General features: G+C 40.8%; 1 protein-coding gene across 3 annotated transcripts in view; it reads right to left on the bottom strand.

The window, feature by feature from the left end:
- The window catches only part of NCKAP5 (NCK associated protein 5), an 881,023-nt gene that overhangs the window by 203,164 nt on the left and 652,157 nt on the right, over positions 1-25,702 (bottom strand). For all 3 annotated transcript variants that reach the window (XM_033231708.1, XM_033231709.1, XM_033231707.1), the window contains one exon: positions 6,214-6,282. In XM_033231708.1, the coding sequence (XP_033087599.1) occupies positions 6,214-6,282 (69 nt within the window). The remainder of the gene's footprint in view (positions 1-6,213; positions 6,283-25,702) is intronic.

The following is a 25,702-nucleotide window of genomic DNA, read 5'->3' as shown; positions in this document are numbered from 1 at the left end:
AGCGCCTGAGTACATCTCGTGTTTCCTTCTCAGTAAGAATTATCTCAGACAATCTGGCTCCTCTAACACATGGCTGATCTTCTACTCACACAAAACTCTGCTCTTCTTCCCTGAAAAACTTCCAGGGCTCGTGATTCCTCCATGCACTCTCCTGGAAGTGGGCGTACAGAGGGAGGAAAAGCTGGGGCTGTGAAGTTGTCTATTATTTTACTGCAAAATAGTCCTTGAAGCTGAGTAAGAAGGCACACCAAGAAGTTTATTCACAGACAGAATTCTCAGCCAAGGGCTGGGGTGGAGGGTGGAGAAGCTTCAGGTTTGTGGGTGTGGGGAGTGAGGATCTCCAATGGCTCTATGCTTTGACAGTCCTCTCCTGGCTAGTGGGCTTGCTTTCATACCTTCATGAGCTATTTCACCATGCAAAGCCACTGTTGTGTCAACAAAGTAACTGAAAAATCTAATCAGGAAAAGCACGTGTTTTTGAAAATGTGCTTTGAAGAGGTGTTCTATGCTTCTGAGCTTGGTTGATTGCACTGAGGCAGCTAGGAGAAAGCATGGAGAACATGGACTTGGGTTAAAACAGTGCCTATGTTAACTTCACACACTGACATGCACAGGGGATGGGAGAGAAACCTGACTTTTCTCATCCATAAAATAGGGGAGCTGCCTACCTCTAAAGTTGTGAAAAAGGCATGAGATGATAGACATAATCAGTGAAACCATCTAGGGCAGGACTTGATCTAAAGCAGTCACCCCTAAATGTGAATCAGGCCAGTCGAACTTTGGAAAATATAATCCATGTTCAGGTAAGCAGTTAAGAAAAAATGCTTTAAGAATAAGGGATTTTACTTGTAAGGACATGAGGGGTATGTATATGTGTGTGTGTTTTTGTGTGTGTCCACATAATATACATGTATAAATGTAAGTCAATAAGCATTTGTATTATTCATTTATTTTGTAAAACAATCCTGTAAGATACAAACAAGAAAGAAGCTCAAAGAGGTAAATACACAGCCCCATACAACATTGGAAAAGGGTGAACAGTGAACCCTAGTCTTCCTAATCCAAAGCCCATGAAGTTCTCTTCTTCTAATTCAAATCAGAGTATTTGAAGTAGGTCTACTATTTTTTTCAGCTGATTAATTTTTGGATTATCATTTGGGTTAGTGCATAATAAATGAGTGCTCATCTCTGAAGAGATAACTGAAGAAATTAGTCTAAATATGTATGTGGGATTTGGGGAAACACTAATTTGGAAATTAATTTCCTGCTGATACTCTCCATTCATTCATTTAGTCATTCAACAAATATGCATTAGGCACCTAGTGTGGGCCAGGAATCTGCTGGGTCCTGCAGAAATAATGAGAGAAGAAATGCAGGGACTGCCTCCAAGGTGATAGAATCTGGGGCAAACAAGGAGTAGATCATCTGTAATTTCCAAGAAATGAGTATTGTGAACATATGAAGGTGACAAGTAGGATCGTCTTCCATTTCTATCTATCAAGACCTTGTTTTTTTTTTTTTTTTTTTTTTTTTGAGACAGAGTCTTGCTCTGTCACCCAGGCTGGAGTGCAATGGCACAATCTCAGCTTATTGCAACCTCTACCTCCTGAGTTCAAGCGATTCTCCTGCTTCAGTCTCCTAAGTAGCTGGGTCTACAGGCTCCCGCCACCATCCCTGGCTAATGTTTTGTATTTTCAGTAGAGACAAGGTTTCACTATGTTGGCTAGGCTGGTCTCGCACTCCTGACCTTGCGATCCACCTGCCTTGGCCTCCCAAAGTGCTGGGATTACAAGCGTGAGCTACCATGCCCAGCCAAAACCTTGATTTTAAAGATGACGTAGGGCCCAGCTGTGGGATATGCCTGAGAATGTCCTGGAAATGAGTCTACAATCCAGGCTAGGAAAGTAGCATGTGGTTCAGGGAGACAGGTGAGAAATAGTCTCAGCAACCTACTTCTACCCTTACTTAAAATTCTTTTTTTTGTCTATTTCTGAACTACCTCCAAAGGTCTAGTTTTCAACATCCTTGAGCTCTGAAGTGTAGAGGTTGGAAAATAACTCAACTCTAACCATCGTCACTGACTGTAGGGGCCCAGTTCTGATTGGAGAGGAAACAGCAGTTTCTCCAACTTTTCCTGCAGAAGCCTCCTGGAATGTTTGTGAAAATTGCCAATTTCCTGTCCCTGCATACTGATTGGGAAGGTCTGAATGAGGTCTAAGGATATGCAATTTTAGCAACCACCACATATCTTTCTGATGCAAGGGCTCCCAGGAACACACCTTGAGAAACACTGGGATATGATTTTATTTTATTTTATTGCTTGTAGCTTTATATCATCTCAGACTTTGTTGTGGAGTCAGAAGTAATTTAAAACTTCCACATGGGTCTGTGCTCTTCTATTACTGTATCTAAACTTGGTGGCGGGAGCTTTTATCCTTCTACTGAAAATTTCTGAAAATGCTTTCTAAAGCACAGCATTCAGATAATCTAATTGTAGTAGTTCTCAACCCCAGATGAATGTTATAATCTCCTGTGGTGCTTTAAAAAACCAGAAAGCCCAGGCTCCGCCCAAGAGCAGAGTCAGATGGGAATCTCTGAGGTGTGACACAGCCAGCAGTATTTTTAAAGGTCCTCAGGTAAGTCCACGAAGCAGGTACGGAGGAGAAGCACTTGCTGTTCTGGATCTGAGACCTCACCTGCTGCAGCTCCTTCTGCTGAAAGACACCCTTTCCAATTCTGCCCCCGCCTCTGCTCGCCTACCTACTGCTCCTCCTGCCCCCTGGTGACTGCATTCTGTGTTTCCAAAGTCTACAGTGCAGCTCATTTGCTCTGTGACTTTCTCGTACCTCCCTACTCTGCGACTGTCCATCCCTTGCACTTCTCCTTCCAGCCTGTGAGTGCCATGAGCTCTCAGGACCTGGGTGAGGCTGACAGCCAGTAAAGGTTTTCAGGATACAACCAAATCCATCAAAGTGCAACGCAGTGGTTTTGGATGTTATTTTACTTCTTTACAAGGGAATAGCAGGTATGAAAGAAACTGTGGCCAAGGCAATACTGTGAATAAATAGCAAGTCATTGCCTGCCAGTAAGTGTCTGTCAAACAGCTAGACTAAGAAGCTTGATTGTAACATGCAAACCTCCGAACTCTAAGATTAATCCCTTGGTTTTCCGTTTGTACTGCAAGGCAGGGAGGTGAGATAGGGAGCAGTAGCGGTGATGATGAAGTGTATGCATGCACACCTGTTTGTATACAGGTGTGTGCACATGCATTTGTGGGTGTGTGCACTTGTGAAGGTGCATGCCTTAGCAAGCCAGGGTATATATGTGTGTATCTAGGAATGTGAGTCTGTTACCTTCTGAATAAATGTGCTCTTTTATTGGAAAACAGATTCTTAAGTGTTTTCCCCAAATCCTCAAAATGTTCCTCATTTCCCAGAAAATAACAATCAGTGCAAAAAGGATTGAAGAATATTTTATTTATTTATTTGAGATGGGGTTTTACTCTGTCACCCAGGCTGGAATGCAGTGGCAGGATTATGGCTCACTGCAGCCTGGACCTCCTGGGCCCAAGCGATCCTACTACCTCAGCCTCCCAAGTAGCTGTGTCTACAGGCACATGCCACTACACTCGCCTAGGTTTTATGATTTTATTTATTTTTTTATTTTGTAGAAACAAGAGTCTCCCTGTGTTGCCCAGACTGAGGTCTTAAACTTCTGGGCTCAAGTAATCCTCCTGCCTCAGCCTCCCAAAGTCATAGGATTATAGGCATAAGCTACTGTGCCTGTCTGAAAAACATCTTAAGTTTACATTTTATCCACCTGTGTACGTCTGATGACATCCACTAGCAAGGAAAACACTTACATGAGGCCTTACCTTGTTAGTTTGTTTAATTAGTATAAAAAGCCTTGAAAAGAATTTCCAGTTGGCATTATTACTACATTCAACTACCCCGTTGAGAGTGTTCTCTTACAATGTGTGGAAATGGATTATCTACCCTCATGCAATTAGTCATAAAACAACCTGCACGTGTAATCAGGGGTCAGTATTCATGAATACAAAACATGTGTATTGCGCAGAGGCAGTTCTTTGCTGCAAATCACCTCTTTGGCAACAGTTAATTTTTGCAACTAAGAACAGAGGAAAAAAAGTCTGTCTAAAAAGTCTAAAAAGTCTGTCTTCAGTGGAAACTTTATATGAAATGATTTTGTGGATAACTTATATTTTTGTCCCACACATTCTGATGAAACCTACAGAATGCAGGCATGGGAAACACACAGAAAATAGACTATGAGTTTCCATAAAGAAATGTGAGTGCTTTGATTGACGGGGAGGGTTGACCTGTGGAAGAACTGGGACAAAGTTTCTGTGGCGTGAGTCACATAAATCTGACTTCTAAATGCAGATAAAATCTCAGCAGAAATTTCTGTGCAGGAGGTTAAAGTGAAACTTTGCTAATCAATATATATGACCCAAAGGTACTGTATGTTCCTTTTAATATCCTTGGATCTATTTGGTCTCTTTTGCCCTAAAATGACTGGACCACGAGCCTGGGGAGCAGTGAGGGCTGCTGAACTGGCCTCACTAGACTCTGAGCCATGTCACAGTCAACTAACTTTAGTGTTTCTTTTAACTTTGGACATTGTCAAGATTATTCTGGTCTTTTAAGGTCCTGACAGGGCAGAGACTTGCAAATACCATTTTGCTTGAGTAACTAACGTATGTGGTTGGGAATATTAAACAATTAATATATCTAATATTAAACAGTTTTCTGGGAACATTTTGAGAGTTCTTCAACCACGTATAAGTAACCGATACAAAGTGGTATGATGATGACAATGTCTCAAGCTGTCAAGTGCGTCAGCATCATGGGGAGGGCGTGTTGATACATAGATCGCTGAGCCCCACCCCAGAGTCTCTGATTCTGTAGGTGTGTCGTGGGTCCTGAGAATCTGCATTCCTAACGAGGCCCCAGGGGAGGCTGATGCTGCTGGTCCAGGGATCATATTTTAAAAACCACTGGTGCAAGGAGACGCCAAGGACTACTGGATCTTAAGAGGAGAGAGACTGCTTCCAGTTTGAAGGGAACAAGAGTTATATATGGCATCACTGCTGGGAGTTGAGCATATGTTCCTTACAGATCCCCCCATTGACTTATGGGACAGTACATGGGAGGAGAGGGGGATGGAGAGGATAAGAAATATCAAGAGGAGTTAGAAGAGATTTCCCTCATGGATAGCAGGGAGAAAAAGACTGACGATATACTGGCAGTTCCCACTGGAAAGGTACTGGAACCAGATGGAATGCAGTTTTTCTTTTCTTTCTAAAATCTGCATCAGGTACATTGTAACAAATCTCAAACTGAATCACCCAGAACACAATAAAGTTTTAAGGTGCTGGACAGATGACTAATGAAGTGATCTCATTTAAATAACAACTCCAATCACTGACAGGTCCTACCTAGCTGAGAACTTGTCAGGGAGCGAACGGCCAATCACGGCAGGGAGAGACCCAATGCATCTGTGATTGGTGTGGGCCCTGATGGTGTGAGGCGACAGCGGGGGAGGACGTGGGCTCTGAGCACCTGCCCATTTTCCCCTCGCCTCCCAGAAACTCTCAAATGCCTACCATCTTTGCCATCATCTCTTCATTATCATCACATAATATTTATCCAGTTTACTTATGCGTATAGCCCCGTCTTCTTCCATTCTGCTCCAGTTTTCTTCCTCACTTCTCTTTCTCTTCTTGGCTTGTTCTGAACCTACTGATTTTTTTTCCCTCTGGCTGCCAACTGTGAACATCATCCCCACCCACTCTATCAAGGATTTGCTTTTTCAGAAATGGTATCCAACTGGAGATGCAGCACGCCCCGAGGTGGTTTTTCTCATTCATTGGAAGGGATCACACTTACTGGACAGAAAGAATTTATCATACAGTGAACTGTGGCCCAAGAATATGAAACAATAACCAAAAGGAATATACAGATGCCTGTATAAGGAATTAGGGAGGGAGGGAGGCAGACAGACAGACAGACACACACACACACCCTCATACACACACCCTTCCTTTTCAATGGCTACATGTTTACTACATTTCTTTGGAGGAGAACATGCTGATGTTTTGTGGAGACTGGTGGCACACACATGTATTGAGATCAGATTAAGGGAACCCTAACTAGTCCAGCCTTGGATCAGGAGTCTCTCCATCCCCCTTACCTCATCAAGACATCGCTCATATTGTTCCCTTTGATTTTCATTCTCCAAAGCCAATGCTGAATTCTCTGCCTGCAGTAAGATACAAAAATAACACAAATAAATCAATGCAATGTTGTATTATGTGACAACTTATTCCATACAGTTCCTAAATATATCTCCTCGGGATCCAAAACAATCTTTTAGAAGTACCTTTGACAAGTTCATGCCATACTATTACAAATATTGCAGGGATGACTTCTGTCTTACTGACTTGCTCACTAAAATACATGACAACTTCAAGAAGTGCAGAACTTGATATTCCGAACAGGTAGAAAATCAAATCACGGCTTGATGTGACAGTGTTCCCTAAAAAGACTACAATGTTTATTTCATTCTATGAAAATGTAAATGGGAGAAATGCCTTCATCCACTTCATTAAGGCCTGTCACACACTTACAGACTAATATTTGTTTAGGCCACAGAAAGGAATCTGACATAAAGTCATGAAAGCATAATTCCAAATGCAAACTAAATACGTTATTTCCATTGTTAGTCAATGACTTATGAACATAAGATAATGAGAAATGTAAGCTTTGAACTATACTTAAGCCTCCCTTTCCCTACACTCTTGTAATAGTACTGCTTTCTCCCTCCTTAGAGCCATGTGGGTATGCGTTTGAATACGGTTATGAGGTTGATATGTGGAATAGTAAGGGGAAAGAAAAGCAATCAGTGGAAGCTTATTAGGTTTTAGAAGGAGCAAGAAATGATGGTTTGAAGCTGCCTTCCACCTCAGGTGACCTAGTTCTACTGCAGCCACTGCAGGTTCCTGTCTCAATCTTCAACTGGGCCAGTGAACCCTTCCCAGGGCTATGACAATGACCACCCGCTCTGAGCCCCCAAGCAATCTTGGCTCTACCTGCCCCTTCTCTAAAATCCTTCTTGATATTTGGAAGTAGGGGTATAGTGATCGAAATCAGTATTTTCAGAATTATGGTATGATTTTTAGGTGGTACACAGATCAACATTTTAACTTCATAGTTTTTTCCCATCTGTTTTCTAAACTTTTTATTTGGAAATAAATTTCAAACTTATACCAATGGATGAATGGATTATGGTATGTATACACAATGAAATACTATTTGGCCATAAAAAAGAATGAAATAATGTCATTTGTAGCAATGTGGACAGAACTAGAAGTCACGTTAAGTGAAATAACCCATGCACACAAAGACAAATATTGCATGTTCTCACTCATACGTGGGAGCTAAAAATATGGATGTCATAATGGTAGAGAATAAAATGATAGATACCAGAGGCTGGGATGGGGGGTAGGTGGGAGAGGGGATGAAGAGAGGTTGGTCAATGGGTACAGATATACAGTTAGACAAAATATATAGTTAAATAAAAGGTATAAGTTCTATTTTTTTTAACAGCAGGGTAGGGTGACTATAGTTAACAACAATGTATTGAATATTTCAAAGTAGCTAGAAGAGAGAACACGAACTGTTACTAACACATAGAAATGATAGGCTGGGTGTGGTGGCTCACTTCTGTAATCCCAGCACTTTGGGAGGCAGAGGGCGGTGGATCACTAGAGGTCAGGAGTTCGAGACCAGCCTGGCCAACAGGGTGAAACCCCCGTCTCCACTAAAAATACAAAAATTAGCCAGGCATGGTGGTGCACACCTGTAATCCCAGCTACTTGCAAGGCTGAGGTGGGAGAATCACTTGAATCTGGAAGGTGGAGGATGCAGTGATTGGAGATTATGCCACTACACCCCAGCCTGGAAGACAGAGTGAGTGAGACTCCATCTCAGAAAAAAAAAAAAAAAAAAAAAAAAGAGAGAGAGAGAGAGAAAAGAAATGATAAATACTCAAGCTGATGGATGCCTCAAATACTCTGACACAATCACTATACTTTCTACACTTGTAACAAAATATCACGTGTCCCGTAAATACATAAAATATTATGTATCAAAAAACAAAAAGGATAGTATAAAGAATCCCACAAACCCTTTCCTAAGATTCACAAATTGTTAACATTTTGCCACATCTGCTATATTGATTCCTTCCTATTTCTTTTCTGCACCTAGAAAGTACCTTGTAGACATGATGCCTTTTATCCATTTATAAATATTTCCATGTGTATTTCCTCATCACAAAGTCATTGTCTTGTACAATCAAAATATAGTTGTTAATTTCAGGAAATATAGGAAATAGAAATTCATACAGTACCATAATCTGATCTACAGTTCTTCCAATTTCACCAATTGTCCCAATAACGTCCTTGATAGCAATTTTTTCCAATACACAATCCTATCTGTGATCATGCACTGCATTAGACTGTTATTGCCATCCATCAGGTACCCTATAATCCAGAATACCTTGCCTTTTTTTTTTTTTTGGATGGAGTATTGCTCTTGTTGCCCAGCTGGAGTGCAATGGCACGATCTTGGCTCACTGTGACCTCCACCTCTCCGGCTCAAGTGATTCTCCTGTCTCAGCCTCCCAAATAGCTGGGATTACAGGTGACTGCCACCACACCTGAATAATTTTTGTACTTTTAGTAGAGATGGGGTTTCACCATGTTGGCCAGGCTGGTCTTGAACTCCTGACCTCAGGTGATCCACCCGCCTCGGCCCCCCAAAGTGCTGGGATTACAGGCGTGAGCCACTGCACCCGGCCTGGAATAGTTTGTCTTCTTATGTTTTTTATTTTCTTCTTCTCTTGTTTTTCCCCTTATTTCCTCTTCTTCCTTGCCTTTTTTTTTTTTTTTTTTCCTCCTTTCTGAGTAGAGGCCAGTTATTTTTTTGAACATCCCTTAATTTGGGCTTCTCTGGAGTTTCCTCATACATATTTGGTGGAAACAGTGCACAGGTGATGCTGGGCCCTTCTCAGTGCATCACAACAGCCATGTGATGTCCATGGGACCTGCTGCTGGTCATGTTAACTTTCATCACTCGGTTAAAGTAGCATCTGTCAAATTTCCCCACTATAAAGTTACTGATTTTCCTTTTGCAATTAATAAGTAATTTGTTGGGAGATATTTTAAGGCTCTGAAAATATCCTATTGCTCATCAAACTTTCACGTACCTATTTTAGCAACCATCAGTGATTTTTAACCAAATCATTGATTACCTTGGTTGCATATGGTGACTTCTAACTCCATTTTTCCATCTACATTTATGAGTCAACATTCTTCTATAAGTAAGTGATTTTCCATTTATTAGTATGCAAACATCGATTCTGATAATTTTGATGTTCAAATCACTCCAGTTTTGGGAGGCAAGCCCCTTTAAGTTGGTGTCTGTATCCTTTTGACATGTACCCATTATTTCTTAAATACTTTCTTTTTTCAGCAAAAACAGATGTTCCAGGACCATCTTGCTTTTTCCTTGCGTCATCCCTGAAATCAGGCATTTCTTGAAGGAATTCTACTTCCTCTGACTTGGGGAATGATATTTGGGAACTAAGATCTGGGTGTTAGCCTGTATCAGTAGCTACTAAGGAGTCATTGCTTCTGGTCCCTTTCAGTGGAAGGATTTCTCCACACTCCTACATGCACAGGCTCAACACCCCCACCACACCCCAAGCCCCACAGGATTCTTTAGTGTCTTCTTCTCCTTTTCATATTAGAATCTTCCTTTTTGTACAGTTAGAACTCAGGCTCTCAGCATTATTTTAACTCCTTTGTTCAATCTTACCATGCGTACAAAATTGGTACACTATCCAAACCAGTGCTAGGAAAGGTTCAGATGTGTGTTTTTATTTAGGACAAAAGTATAAAGTAAAAACACTGTGTTCCAAAGTTATTAAGTTGGGTTTTCCCCTCTCTCCCTTTTAGTGTGGTTATATTATTCATTTGAAATTCAGTTCAGTTCATTTGTTTCTGATAGTATTCAAATTTAATTTCCTCTTCTTAATTACATTTTTTTTAGAATACATAAAACATTAACAAGAATCCAAAAGTTAAAACTATATTAAAGGGTATATATTGAGTGGGTGTCCCTCCCTCTCCTGCCTCATTCCTGTCTACTTCTTGAAGATTTTTTAACAGTGTCATTATCCTTTTTTTGTCTTCCTTTGTTACTGTTAAAATCATGTCCTTTGGCCAGGTGTGGTGATTACAGGCTCACACCTATAATCTCAGCACTTTGGGAGGACAAGGTGGGAGGATCCCCTGAGCCCAGGAGTTCGAGATCAGACTGGGCAACATAGTGAGATATCTGTCTCTACTAAAACTAAAATAAAATAAAAATTAGCCAGGTGTGGTGGTACATGCATGGAGTCCCAGCTACTCAGGAGGGTGAGTTTCGAGGATTGCTTGAGCCCTGGGAGGTCAAGACTGCAGTAAGCTATGATGGTGCCACTGTACTACAGCCTGGGCAACAAAACCAGACCCTGACTCAAATACACACACACATGTACACACACCCACACAGAGACACCCACCATGTCCTTTGACTCCCTCCTATTACATATCCAACAATCACCTTTCTTTCTTTCTCTGCTTTTTTCCTGCTATTTTATTAGTTGCACTCTTTCTACTTCGCCAAGGTGTGTCATTTTCACACAGGCTTCTTCCATCTTTGCCCCTACCCTTGGTTTGGCCTCCTTAATGGATAATGGCTGGTTGGTCTTATGTTCTTTTGCTTCTGTAGCAAAAGAAATTGCTTTGAAATTCCCTCTTTTCCTTTTCCCCTTCACAACCACATCTCCACACTGCATCTCCTCTTTCCCCTTTATCTCCTTCTCCCCTGGCAGGCTGCCTCTCTGAGACAGCCACCTGGGTCTGCTCACTTTCCAGCCCTGTCCAACAGCCCACTGGATCTGCCACATGTCCACCTGTGTGCAGTGCTGGCCTTGGGCTTTCTCATTTCCTTGGCGCCCTCTGCTTTCCATCTCCCTGGGCACACACACTGGCAGCAGGAGTTACATGGATATCTGGTATTTATTTTTCTACTTACAGTAATCTGAAATTCAACTGTTCTCTGTTACGGGTAATGCAGAAGGCATGGGTTATATGTGGTTTTATTTGTGTTTCCTGGTGATATGAATGTTTTCGTTGGCAGGTGCTTGACAAGTTTCAAATGTAGGTTAGTTGTTACTTTAATCAACAACGAAACTTGGGAGAAATGATTGAACCACAATAGGGCACAAAAATTGAGGAAAACCCCCAGGAAAAGTCTGTTTGAGAGTGACTTGCCATTTTGATCAAGGTTAGATCATTTCAAGTTAGTCACAGTTCAAATTCCAGAACTCCTCAAACACTGTTTCTTCTTCGGGTTACAGTTTTGATCCTTGGCTTTGACCTTATTCCTTTGGGGCTGAATCCCTGTTTTAACAAACCTGTGAATGCCCCAGTCCCTCAGGTCCCTCCTGCCGCATTCTTTCAGGTCTCATAATGGACAGATATCTGCCACACAGCACAATCCTTCTGCGCTCAGGCTGATAGTCCGTTTGCCCTTTTTAAGTACAGTTTTTGGTTATTCCCAGACTGTTTCTTCTCTTCATTCTTCACCAAACTAAACTGACTCTGCTGTTTCCTTCAGGGATTGCTTTTGTCCAGTCCCATGGAAGCTTTTCCGTCTCTGCAGCTGAGATGGAACCCCTCAGTTCCTCTTCCGGCCCAAAAGGAAGGGCAGACTCAGGTTCCAGTTCCATTCTGTTGCAGTCTTACTAGGCAAGGTCATGTTGAGTAACTTTTAGCAAGTCACTTATCATTGCTGGGTTTGCAATTTCTTAGTTAATAAACAAAGAGATCCAACTTGCCAATCTACAAAGAAACTTCCAGTTCAAATATGTGTATACCGTGAATCACGGAGGAAAATGCTAGAATTCCAGTCCTACAAAGTCATGATTTCTTTGGAGAAATTTACCTTTTGTGGGGTCTGCTGATTTTAGTAAGCCAACAGCACAAAGGATAATGGGAAGAGATAAAGGAGAGAACTGCAAATGCCACTTCACACTGTTTTCACTTTAAATGTCTTGGAAAAAATGTGTACAGAAATAAAGCTGAAAATGGGAATTTATATGGGATGTCTATATCTCACTCCTACCCACAATATCACGTTGCAATAACACTGCAATCGATCCATTCAGATAATTACCGTCATTATGCCGTTTACATTACTTGCCTCACGTTTACTGCTCTGATAATCTATTACCGCCAAGTAAATTAAATACCTAAAGGGTGCTGGTGAAAGCACAATAGTCACATTTATCGTTACTGTGTTCAGTTAAAGAGACCAATTTAATTGATGTAATCCTACATATCCCATGGGACCAAAAAGATATTAACAATTATCCTGGTGAAGTTAAAATAATCTTAAACTGATGATTTTCTTTAATCCATTTGCATTTATTAGAGATTCAGGATTAACCTGCTACCAACTTAAGACAACAGAGAAAAAAAACCCTCTTAACTAAATGTGATTTAAAGAATCAGTGAATATTTATATAGCAGGAATGGGAAAGGATAAGCAGAGAGGGAAAGGAAAGAGAACATGCAAGTGTCACTACCAAGAATTACAGATATTACAATACAGGTCTTTTTCTACTTTGAGTAAGTGTGTTATTAAAGTCAATATGCCCAGAGGATGCAATGAGAGCATTCAAGTAAATGTAACAGTGGATCTTTGCATTCAGCTTTGTCTTCCACAACAATCAAAAACTTTTGCTAGACTTACCTGGTGACTTAGAAGATTTCCTGCTCAGCGTGGTTTCCCCATGGCTCCAAATTACAGTGGTCTAAATATGTTCATGGTTTCATCTCTAAAAATGCTTAAATGTCCTTATAAAATCAAAGAGCAGCACAGAGCAAATCCATATTGGTTTGGTTTACTGTGGAAAAGGGGTTTGATTTGATAGGTAAAAGGAACTGTGTTCCTCAGGTCCTGCTCAGTGAATAGATGGGCTGGCCGGTGCTTATGAATGATTGAACAATCTGATGCTTCTAAAGCTACTGTTCTACATTAATTATGTAAGTATGTGTTATGTTTAAAATCTTTGTATACCATAAATTTGTTTAATAGATCGTTTTCCACAGACCAAAGGTAGACTAATTCTACACAAAAATCTGTCCTCTGCATAACATAATAGCTCCGCTGCAGGCTTTTCACCTCTTATACTTTGTCTCCACTCATTTCTACGACCTTATATATCTGCTTCTCCACAGTACACACCATCTCAAGAGTGAGGCTCAGCTCCTAAAGCTCCCGTGCTCCTTCCTGGGCTGTGCCTTTGGTTTTGCTGCTCTAGTATGGAATACGCTTTATTCTCCCATTGGCCTCTCTAAATCCCACTCAGTTTTGGTGGTCTGGCTCAGATCTGGACTTAAAATACTTAAATGGGGACACATTTAAATAAAAAGAAAATGGAAGTATAAAAATGTAGCAAAATATTGCAAAGAATTCCTCCACACCATCCCACAGACTCCCCAAAGGTTAACGTTTTACCACTTCTGCTTGTCATTTAATAACTATCTGTATCTGGAGACAAATTTTTTAAAACATTTGAGAGTAAGATGCAGACACAATGCAACGCCCTTTTACCTCTTAATACTTCAGCATGTACTTTCTAAAAACACATTTGCTATATAACCACTGTGTAGTTATCACATTCAGGAAATTAATTTATGTAATAGTCTAATCTACTTTACAGGACTTATTCAAATGTTTCCAGTTGTTCCTCAAGTGTCTCTATCTAGTTCAGGATCCAATCCAGGTTCCCAGAGCAGCATTTAGTTATTATTTCTCTTTAGCCTCCTCTCATATGGAACAGTTCCTGAGGTGTCTTTCATGATCTTGATACTTTTCAAAAGTACAGGCCAGTTATTTTGCAGAATGTCCTTCAATTTGAATTTGCTTGATGTTTCTTCATAGATTTTAATATTTATGGCAAGAATATCATGGCAATGATATTGTGTCCTTCTTAGTGCACTGTATCAGGAGGCACATGATACCAATTTATTCCATTACTACAGGCAGAGTATCTCTAATCTGAAAATCTGAAATGCTCCAAAATCTAAAATTTTTTGAGACCCAACATGAATAAAGAAATGTGCATTGGAGCCTTTTAGATTTCGGATTTTCAGATTAGGAATGCTGAACTGGGTAAATATATAATGCAAATATTTCAAAATCTGAAAACATCAGAAAGTTGAACCACTTCTGGTCCTAAGCATTTTGGATAAAGGATACTCAATTTGTATGTTAAATCTGATCACCTGGTAAAAGTGGTATCTGTAACACTTCTCCACTATAAAATTATTTCCTTTTATCAACAGTATGCATCTTGTGGCAAGGTACTTAAGATACATACATATCAAGAGTCTTTGAGATTGCAAATATGCAAATATCTGTACTTTGGTTCACTCCTCTTAGTATCTATTAATTTTTTTGACTAAAACAATTATGACTGTGGTGGTTGCCAAATAGCGACTTTTATTTTAATGTTATCTATCCATCCATCCATCCATCCATCCATGTTGGTGCAAACGTAATTGTGGTTTTTGCCATTAAAAGTAATGGCAAAAAGCAATTATGTTTGCACCAATCTCATATCTCTTTTTACCTCTTATACTTTGTCTCCAATCACTTCCATGATCTTATAAATCTGCTTCTCCACAGTGCACACCATCTCAAGAGTTAGGCTCAGCTCCTAAAGCTCCTATGTTCCTTCCCGGGCTGTGCCTTTGGTTTTGCTGCTCTAGCACAGAATACGCTTTATGGTCCCATTGGCCAAATAGTGACTATTGGCTCTGTCACTCAGGCTGGAGTGTAGTAGCGTGATCATAGCTCACTGCATGTTCAAACTCCTGGGCTCAAGTGATCCTCCCACCTCAGCCTCTTGAGTAGCTGAGACTGCAGGCATGTGCCAACACAATCCACTAATTTTTAAAAACATTTTTATAGAGATAAGGTATTGATATGTTGTCCAGGCTGGTCTTGAGCTCCTGACCTCAGGTGATCCTCCCACCTCAGACTCCCAAAGCATAAATAGTGATTTAAATTCTACTAGTCTTCCTACATTTACTAGCTTGAACCTTATCATAAGCAGGGGCCACACATTTTAGCACTGTATTATAATGCCTTCAATTGAGATTAGTAGTTTCATAAGTATTATTAGTCTTCTCTAGTTAGACTCTAAGCCTTTTGAGACAGGGATCATGCTTTACATGCCTCTTTTCAAAGGAGTGAGATGTAAATTAGTGTGTTTTTAACTATAGTTACGGGTGGAAATGAAAAGTCAGTTTGATATTTAGATTCACTTAGTATCAGTGAGCTTGCTGTCATGGAACATATACTTTTACCTATGTCATCTCAATGGTGGTCATACACACATGTGGCTATATACTGATGTATCTTTTAAAAATATTATAGACAAATGAGAAATTAAACCAGTGATAACCAACTTTTACCCTTTGCAAACATCAATACAAATCTGATTTATTATTAGGGTGTCTATAGTTTTTCTTCTTTTTTTTTTGAGACAGGGTCTCTGCCACTCATGTATGATCTTAGCTCCCTGCAACTTCCGCCTACTGGGTTCAAGTGATTTCTCCCACCTCAGCCTCCCAAGTAGCTGGGACTATAGGTACGTGCCACCATGCTCGGCGAATTTTTGTATTTTTTAGTAGAGATGGGATTTTACCATGTTGGTCAGGCTGGTCTCGAACTCCTGACCTCAAGTGATCCACCCACCTTGGCTTCCCAAAGTGCTGGGATTACAGGCGTGAGCCACTGCACCCAGCCCAGTGTGTATATTTTCAAAACGAAAGATGAATATACACCATCTGATGCATTTTGACAACTGACAAAATATTTAAAGCTTGTACTTTGTTATATTGGATAGTAGAGGAGACTGAGGTTTTGCCCCTCACTTATAAATGTTAACTGCATTTATTACTAGCATTGTTGTAGTAGTAGATTAAAGATGGTTGCAAATGCTTTGTGACTTATCTTCTCAACTCTAGACTGGCCTTACTTGATTGACCAATGGAAGGTGGTTGGAGTTTCATCTTTGGGTCTTCCAAGGCTACACCATGAGCTTTTAAGCTTCTACCTGGCCTCTTAGAACACTTCTTATATGAGCTACCATGTAGGCAGTCTGAATGTTCTGAGGTGCTATAAAGCCCCAGCTATGCAGACAGGCCCTGGAGGATGAGATGCCTCGCAGAGAGAGACAGGCCAGGGACACTGAGAAGCCAGACACAGAAGTAAAGGAGCCATCTTGGAAATGGATCCTTTTACCTCCCGACACCACACTGATTGGAGATGAACTATCCAGCTGTGTCCTCCCCAAATTTCTGACCCACAAAATTGTGACAAAAATTAAATTGTTATTTTAAGCCTCAAAGTTTTGAGACAGTTGGTTACATAGCAATAAACAGTGCAACAGTCATATTTAGGAAACGAGGTGGCACATCAATTCTTTTATGTGTACTCAATTATGGGTCTTTTGATGTACCTGCAGGAGCTATGCTGGGGGTAAACAAAGATGGATAAAATATAGAGGGGCTACCATAAAGAAAAAAATAGTCTAATAGAAGAAACAATTTCTCACATTGAAAACTACAATGCAATAGGATCAGAACAACAACAACAACAAATGAACAAACTTTGGATAAGGTAGGAAAGAGGTGACCCTTGAATCAGCCTACTCAACAGGCAATCAAAACAATAACAAGAGTGCACATTGGACTAGATAAAAATAACACAGCTTTGAACAAAATACCAAGAAAATGACATCTGACTTGTATTCAAAAAGTTATTCAACCAGGCTAGAATCCTGGATGTAAACATTGTCAAATTATTATGAAAGTAAATAATGTCAGACACTATCCAATACCCACTGCAGAGAAAACCTTGGGTTCGACAATGGCAAAAAACAAAACAAAACAAAACAAAAACAAGAACAAACTGATCATATGCAAATGAAACAGGTAGAAATTAGAAATGAACAGGGTTGAGCGGTGTGGAGGAAAGAAGGTAGGAAGAAGATGTCCTCTAAAGGCAAAAAGAGAAAGTGGCGTTCCCACAGCAAAAGCTGGTCTTTTCCAGAGTGACATCTTTCAAGCTTGCTGAAACCCCTTCAATTCAGCAAGGGCAGACAGGTCAGAATAAGATCAGAAAAGGCATTTCTCTAAAATACCAATTCAATTCATGGTTTTGCCCCATAGGTAAGAAAAGGTGCTTCTGTACTTTTTATTTTCCTCTTTGGAATTTTTTCCAGCCAAAATGTGCTTCTTTATGATGGCCAGCCTGTGTCAGAGTCCTGTGCCACTCTCCTTAAATAACACACTTCACGACTCTAGGCCATCTCAACAATTGCAGTAGGGGGGCCAAAGGTCTGTATCTGCAGGAGCTATGGTAGGGGGTATACAAAGATGGATAAAATATAGAGAGGCCACCATAAAGAAAAAAACAGTCTAATAGAAGAAACAAGTTAATTTCTCACATTGAAAACCACAGGCTTCTATGCAAAATATACAGGTCCCCAAAATGTTCCTAACTCCCCTGTAGTCTGCTCTGCTTTGAAAGCTTTTTAAAAACACCCTCAGTTAAAAGTCCCATGGGAGTGGCTAAGTGTGCCAGCCAGGCGAGTGCATTTTCATCTGCTAGAGTGATATAAAGCCTGAGTACAAGGAACACCAAGAACTGGAGCCGCATATTGAATCTCCTTCCTGCTATGATTATAATTCAAACTTAAAGGGTTTCTGAATCACTCATCACACCTGGCTGCCATAGTAGCCATGTGTGGGGTGTAGCTGGCTAAAGGGTATTCCCCACTGACTGTATTTGAGAGCTTGTACAGTATCCAGATCCAGGCAATGTTTAGGGCTGCTGGGCATCTTGGAGGCAAATGTTATCATCCTAGAAAATGTCAATAAAGACATTAAGCTCTGACCACCCACACAGGAACAAACATGTGTGCCCATATACACATGAACGCATCCTCACAATGTCCTTGTTCTTGCACTCAACCCATTAGGTTTAGGACCAGTGCGAGATACTAGGGATATAAACGACATTAAAATGATGTCTTTGTTTAAAAAAGTTGAAGAGCTATGCCATGAGAACATGTGATGTACAACCTGTCCACAGGTTCATTTTGGAAGAGTTGAATAGAAAATACTTCATAATGAAACCTCTGTGTACTTCCAGAATGTGAATGTTTGGAAGGGGCTTTAGGCCAGTGGTTGAAAACTTGAGTGTCCATTGGAATCACTTGGGAGGCTGTGGGATCACAGACTGGGCGGGTCGGTGGGGGCACTCTCATGTTTAGATTCAGGGCACCTCCAGTAGGGTCCAATAATTGACATCTCTAACAAGTTCCCAGGTGCTGCTGCTGCTGCTGGCCTGGAAACAGCACTTTGAGAACCAATGCTCAAGATGGATCAACTTCAGGGTGAAGGTGGGTGTAATATCCTTCTTCCCCCCTGCTGCCATTGCCTTGAAAGTGTTCAGAAGTCTCTTTCTGCTTCTCTGGAACTGGAGGTGGTCACCACACAGTTTTATACTTTTCCTTCTCTTGTTTTGTTTATGAGTCTGCCTCTCTCTCCTACATCAGTGACTCTCATTGGGAGAAAACAGCCTGAGGGCATAGATCAGTGTGTCTCTGTGTGTGCATATGCATGTGTGTGAGTAGAACAGAAAAAAAAAAAAAGTGTGCGATTTGGAAAACCATTATTTGATGCTGCATTACATCCGGGAAATAATAAACGGTAATGCTTTCGTGATACAAACTGAGAAGTCAGCTCGATAATTTCCTTGCCTGGGGGATATACAGAAAAGAAATCCATGCCTGGACTGGGAAGGCAGGAAGAGTGGTAAAGCAGATCTATCTTCCTAGGAGGAGAGTAAGATAATCTGATGAGAAGTGACGGCATGCTTTTTACATTTCCTTTTATTTGAAATGGATGTAAAAATAACTGTCTGTCACTGTTTTGGGTTGAATGAGATGATGAAGGCAGAATGTCACGGACATGGAGCCTGGCCCTCTGTATGGTTCAGTGGATGGTAGTTTCCTTCACTCTTCTGTAAAACAGTTCCCATTTGAAAGCTCGGCCGCTCACAGGTTTTCACGCAGGGGGTCATGGTGTCAGCCAGGGCAGAAACTGTCCCTGTTGAGGGCCAGATTTTGGCCAAGAGAAATGTACCGTGGGTCCTCTGGACTGGACATTTTAAACAGGCTCACATAGAGGTTAGCTTCAGGCTCTGATTTCTTTAATCCAGTCTTCCTCTCTCACCCTTTCTCTTCTCTTTCTCACCACCTTACTTCGGCTTCCAGGTGCTCATTTATCGACTCATTATTACATGTATCAACTCAACATTACATAGTTGAGCTCAAGATATAATACGCATTTTCCAATGATGAGAGAAGCTGAAAATTCAGGGACTCTAAAATTTCTTTGTAAAAACAACCTTTAAACCTTAAAACGTATTCCATCCCCCACCACCAGATGTGCTTTCAGAGATGCAAATCTATGAATTTCAAGCTAGGGTGGACTAGAGTGAATGTTTTGGTTTTAGAAGCCTCACAGAGAAATTCCATAGAGCTAAAAAATGTAAAACAATCTGATCACTCTGTTGAGTAGAGAATATTTGTGGCATTAACCTCCAGGTATTTTAGAAGTTGAACTATATAAAACTCATTGGTTGATTTGCAGAAAAGAATATCAATTAATATATGGACTTCATTACCTCATTTAATTGAAGGCCCCCAAACTCTATGAGGTAGATAGGATTAGCTCCATTTTACAGATGAAGAAAATGAGAGACTGTCAATATAAATCCTTTGTGTTGCAGAGATAGTTTATTCATATACACAGTCCTATTCCTTACTAAGGACTTAATATAGTACTTTGAAGAAAAAAATATAAACGGCAATAGCCTGATAAATGCCTGAGATACCAGCATGTTTGAACCCTGTCTAACAAGAAGCAGGTAATTCAGGTCAGGAAAAAGACTGAGAATTTCTCCAGAAACAGGAATTTTTGACCTCTGATCTATACAAAAACTGAAAAAACAAAATCAAAAACAAAAAACAGAAAGAAAAAAAGCACAGACATAGTCATTCGAGGAATCATTTCATCCAAAAGAGGAAGCCAGTTAAAAAGCAAGTTTAAGCAACAACAATACCATTACACACCCATGCAACTGGTGCAAATGAAAAAATCTTACATGGCAAGTGTTAGTAAGAGTGTGGAAGAACAGGCACCCTCATGTGCCACTGGTGGGCGTGTATATTACTACACCCATTTTAGGACACTTTGGCTCAACTTGTTGATAGAGAAGATGCTCATAGCTTCTGACCCAGCAATGCCATTGCTATGTATAACCCCTGTAGGTACCCGCAAACACACATACCAGGATGGGTGTACACATGGGTTCATAACAGCTTTGTTTTCCAGCCCTCAGACAGAAATCATCTAAACTAAGATTGACAGTACAATGAATAATGTTTATTAATAAATTTATATAATGGGGTACTATATAGAAACAAAAAACCAGCGAATGAGAACTACATGATGAATGAATCTGGCAATGATAACATTGAATGAAAGAGGCACAACATATATTTAAATACACACACACACACACACACACACACACATAAAATCTTCCAACATGATTCTACATACAAAGTTCAAAAATTCAAAAAATTAAATTATATTGTTTAGGGATACATACACATGAGGGAAATTACATTTTTTCAAAAGGCAAGGAAATGATTATTACAGAAGTCAGATTCATCATTACCACTAGCGGGGAGAAAGGAAACTGTGATAAGACAGGAGCCCGGGGCGGGTCCAGGCTACTAGCAATGTTTTCTTTGTGGACATGGTGGCAGGTGCTCAATGTTTTGCTTTATTATGTCTTGACTGTAAATATACATTTTTGTGCATACAAATATGCAGTCCTCTGTAGACATATTTCATACACACACACACACACACACACCACACACACACACACATAAAATCTTCCAACATGATTCTACATACAAAGTTCAAAAATTCAAAAAATTAAATTATATTGTTTAGGGATACATACACATGAGGGAAATCACATTTTTTCAAAAGGCAAGGAAATGATTATTACAGAAGTCAGATTCATCATTACCACTAGCGGGGAGAAAGGAAACTGTGATAAGACAGGAGCCGGGGCGGGTCCAGGCTACTAGCAATGTTTTCTTTGTGGACATGGTGGCAGGTACGCAATGTTTTGCTTTATTATGTCTTGACTGTAAATATACATTTTTGTGCATACAAATATGCAGTCCTCTGTAGACATATTTCATACACACACACACACACACACACGTACACACTCTAATAAGTAACATTAGGAGAGGAAAATTGTGGAAGGGCCCTGTTGTACCTGGGCATCCCACTGCCACTGTAATGGGGCCAGCAGGTGGAGAGCCCATGAGATGAGAGAGGGAAGACAGTGAGGTGGATGGAGCCAGGTGCTGAGGCGAAGGGACGGGACCAAATGTGTGTTTTAAGGAAGGAATCTTGGCACCAGCAACAAAGAGCAATGGAAGGAGAAGATGGGGAGATCAAAAACATGCTATTGTAGCATTCCTTTCAAGGACGACCTACCCCTGAAACAAAACAGCAGCACTGAGGTGAGGAAGACCTACATTTGAGAAAGAATTCAGAACAGATTCACCAGCTCCTAACCAGTACCTAGATGAGGAGAGCCAAAGATGACACTGAGTTTGATATTCTGGGTCTCCACCAGGGCGATAAGGTCTTTAATAGAAACGGGTAACAAAGTGAGATAACGTGCCATGGGAGATTTTTAGAAATGAGTCTCTTGCCTTACCATGTAATGATTTTTTTTCCCCTTTCCTACGGGGAAGAAAAAATTGCAGTGAATGTATGACTCTAGTTCTTAAGCAAGGTATGCCAGCAGTCACCACGATCTCTCTCCCCTTTCTTTCCATTGTTTGCATGAAATTCTTTTGTTCAGGAATGCTGACTACTCACTCTAACTCTCCTGTTCTCTTGGGATGAATATTGTCCCTTTGCCTCAGAAACCACAGGATTAAGCTTTAGGGAGATTATATTAATCATTTAATTTGATTATCAGGCATGATCTCTGGCCTTCCCACTCAGAACCCCTGGCCTTGCAGCTAGTGGTGCACATGGACAGTAGCAGGGTGACAGAGAGCCACCCTCCATCCTGCTCCCCACTTTTGTCTGCCTCTAGCATGGGTGGGTGAGCAGCAGTGGCTCAGGAGCACCGGGAGGCTTGCAGCCGCCTAGCGTTCTGCGAGGACAGGAAGACAGAGTGCAGTAGGGGTAAAGCAGTGTATAAGTGGAATTTAGCTTGGGCATTGCCACTAGCTGAGAGGGAACATAAGGACTTGGGAAACCTTTTGACTTGTTTTTGTCATCTGCAGAGTCCTTACTTTGCTTAAAAAATCGAAATAAGGGCCGGGCGTGGTGGCTCAAGCCTGTAATCCCAGCACTTTGGGAGGCTGAGGTGGGCGGATCACAAGGTCAGGAGATCTAGACCATCCTGGCTAATGCGGTGAAAACTCATCTCTACTAAAAATACAAAAAATTAGCCGGGTATGGTGGCAGGTGGCTGTAGTCCCAGCTACTTGGGAGGCTGAGGCAGAAGAATGGCATGAACCCGGGAGGTGGAGCTTGCAGTGAGCCGAGATCACGCCACTAAACTGCACTCCAGCCTGGGCGAGAGAGCAAGACTCCATCCAAAAAAAAAAAAAAAAAATCTAAATAAGATCTGGCCATGAGAGAGAAGTTACCCTTGATTTGTGTCAGTTCTCAAAATCATCATTCTTTGCAGAAACAATTATTAGTTCAGTTTTGTATATACGCAGCATGGGAGCAACATCTGGAAGACATCTAGCCAGGAGCTGGAAATGTAGGTCTAGTTTAAGAAGCCAGGGCCAAAGTTATTGCTGTGGTTGTGACAGAGAAGAACATGGAAGCTACAGAAAATGATGATGATCATGACAATGACAGTCAACAGGTGCTGATGATTACTACGTGCTACACTCTGTGCTCAGCCCTCAATAGACTTTATCACAAGTCGTTCTTCCAGCAACACTACAAAAGAGACAGCTGTTGCTATCCCCATTTTACAGATGTGCAGTCTGAGGCTCAGAGGGGTTGAGTGGCTTTCTTCAGGACACATGGACCTAATTGAGTCAGAAGCGCTCTTAAAAAACACAGTAGGCCAGGAGCGGTGGCTCATGCCTGTAATCCCAGCACTTTGGGAGGCCAAGGTGGGTGGATCACCTGAGGTCAGGAGTTCGAGACCAGTCTGGCCAACATGGCAAAACCCCGTTTCTACTAAAAGTACAAAAATTAGCCGGGTGTGGTGGCAAGCACCTGTAATCCCAGCTACTCAGGAGGCTGAGGCAGGAGTATCGCTTGAACCCAGGAGGTGGAGGTTGCAGTGAGCCGAGATCGCACCACTGCCCTCCAGCCTGGGTGACAAGAGCGAGACTCCATCTCAAAAACAAACAAACAAACAAACAAAAAACAAAACCAAAAACCACAGTAAACTTCTCAGCATTCTGAACTTTCAATTGTTTTGTCATAATGAAATTATGTGAAAATGAATCCCGTTCTAGAAACCACATTCCCTGTTTGCAAGTTCAAGAACTAGAAGCAGGTGGATGATGTCTGGTTTCTCTGTAGAGAACTGGCAAGCAGCAAGGTTTGCTTTGAAAATCATGGACAATGAAGAGTGCTAACACATTCATACACCACGCTAATTCTCCTTCTAGCTTTTAAAATTTCCTCCGTTTCTTTGTGTAAGTCAGTGGGTAGGAGTTGGTAGATATTTCTAAGCAGTTAGGACCCTGAGGTGATAAGGGTTGAGGGGAACTGAAATGTAATTCCTTATCAAGGGCTGGATAAAAGAATAAACACCTCAGTTTACAGTTCAGCTCAGGTGCAATAATAGACACATAGGCTGAGAAGCTGGTAGCCACCAATTTTATTAAAAGATTTTTCTGTTTGACTTACATATCATTTTACCAAGATAATATTGAATCATTGTGCATACTGTGTACTTCTCCAGTGATGCTACCAAAGAGGTATTTTATACCTAGATGATGTCTCATAGAAAACCTTTTAAGTATAAAAAGAATGTGATATCAAGAGACCTGGCTTTTTAGTTGTAGTACGGCCCTTTAGAAACATTTTCCAGCAGCAAGATGTGGCAGAAAGGATGGCTAAGAACACACAGTTTCCAGCTCTTGCATTTAATTACTATGTGACATTGATTGAGACACTGAACTTCTCTTAGCTTTATTTTTTCCCCCTCATAATCTTACTAGACACCACATCATCTCCAAAGTCTTTTGCAGACATAAAATCTCAGACACTATGAATTTATACAGTAATTATCCAGAGATAAATAATCATAGAATCATAGTTTGGGGTGACAGAGGATGAAACTTTAACTGTCTTCATAGTAGAATAATCCATTTTATAAAATTGTGAAATACATGGTGCTCACTTTTTCCTTCCTTTGATTCCATGACAGGGTCAGCAAACCTCCACTAAAACCCTCAGAGCACGGCTGGCCTGATTCTCTAAACCAGACTTTGATGCAATCTGTTGAGCAGAGAGAAGCATAACAAAGCCAGAATGAAGTCTCATTAAGACAAACATGGATGTAATGTCAGGCTGGGAACTGCAAAGCGTGTTTCTATGCCTCAACAGATGGCTGGGAAAACAATGTCTTGTTGATCTTGTTAGAACAAATTATATACAAAGAAGCTCTCTATATAATGATAGAGTGTGTATGCTGTACTTGAGTGTATTTAACACACCTATATATATGTACGAATCAGAGTTTCTCAACTTCAGCACTATTGACATGTTAGGTTCGACAGTTCTTTATTTTGAGAGGTTGTCCTGTAAACTGTAGAATATCTGGCAGCATCCCTGGCCTTTACCCACTATCTACAGACATACCTTGGAGAGACATCATGGGTTTGATCATGTATTCCAGATCACCGCAATAAAGCAAATGTCAGAATCAAGAAAGTCACACAAGCGTTTTGGTTTCCCAGTGCATGTAAAAGTTATGTTTATACTACACTGTAGTATATTAAGTATGCAACAGCCTTGTGTCCAGAAAAAAATGTGTACACCTTAATTAAAAAATAGTGCACTGCTAAAAAATGCTAATGATTATCTGAGCCTTCAGCATGCTGGAATCTTTTTCCTGGTGGAGGGTTTTGTCTCCATGTTGATTGCTGCTGACTGATTAGGGTGGTAGCTACTTATGGTTGGGGAGGCTATGATAATTCCTTGAAATAAGACAACAATAAAGTTTGCACATTCATTTGACTCTTTCTTTCACAGAACATTTTCCTAAAGCAAGCGATGCTGTTTGATAACATTTTACCTACAGTGGAACTTCTTCCAGAATTGGAGTCAGTCTTCTCAAACCCTGCCAATGCTTTATCAACTAAGTTTATGTAATATTCTAAAATCTTTGTTATC

Source organism: Trachypithecus francoisi, unplaced genomic scaffold, assembly GCF_009764315.1.
Source record: "Trachypithecus francoisi isolate TF-2019V2 unplaced genomic scaffold, Tfra_2.0 Lachesis_group13, whole genome shotgun sequence".
Taxonomy (NCBI): domain Eukaryota; kingdom Metazoa; phylum Chordata; class Mammalia; order Primates; family Cercopithecidae; genus Trachypithecus; species Trachypithecus francoisi.
Note: the sequence above shows the minus strand (reverse complement) of the source record. Positions and strands in the feature narration are given on the sequence as shown.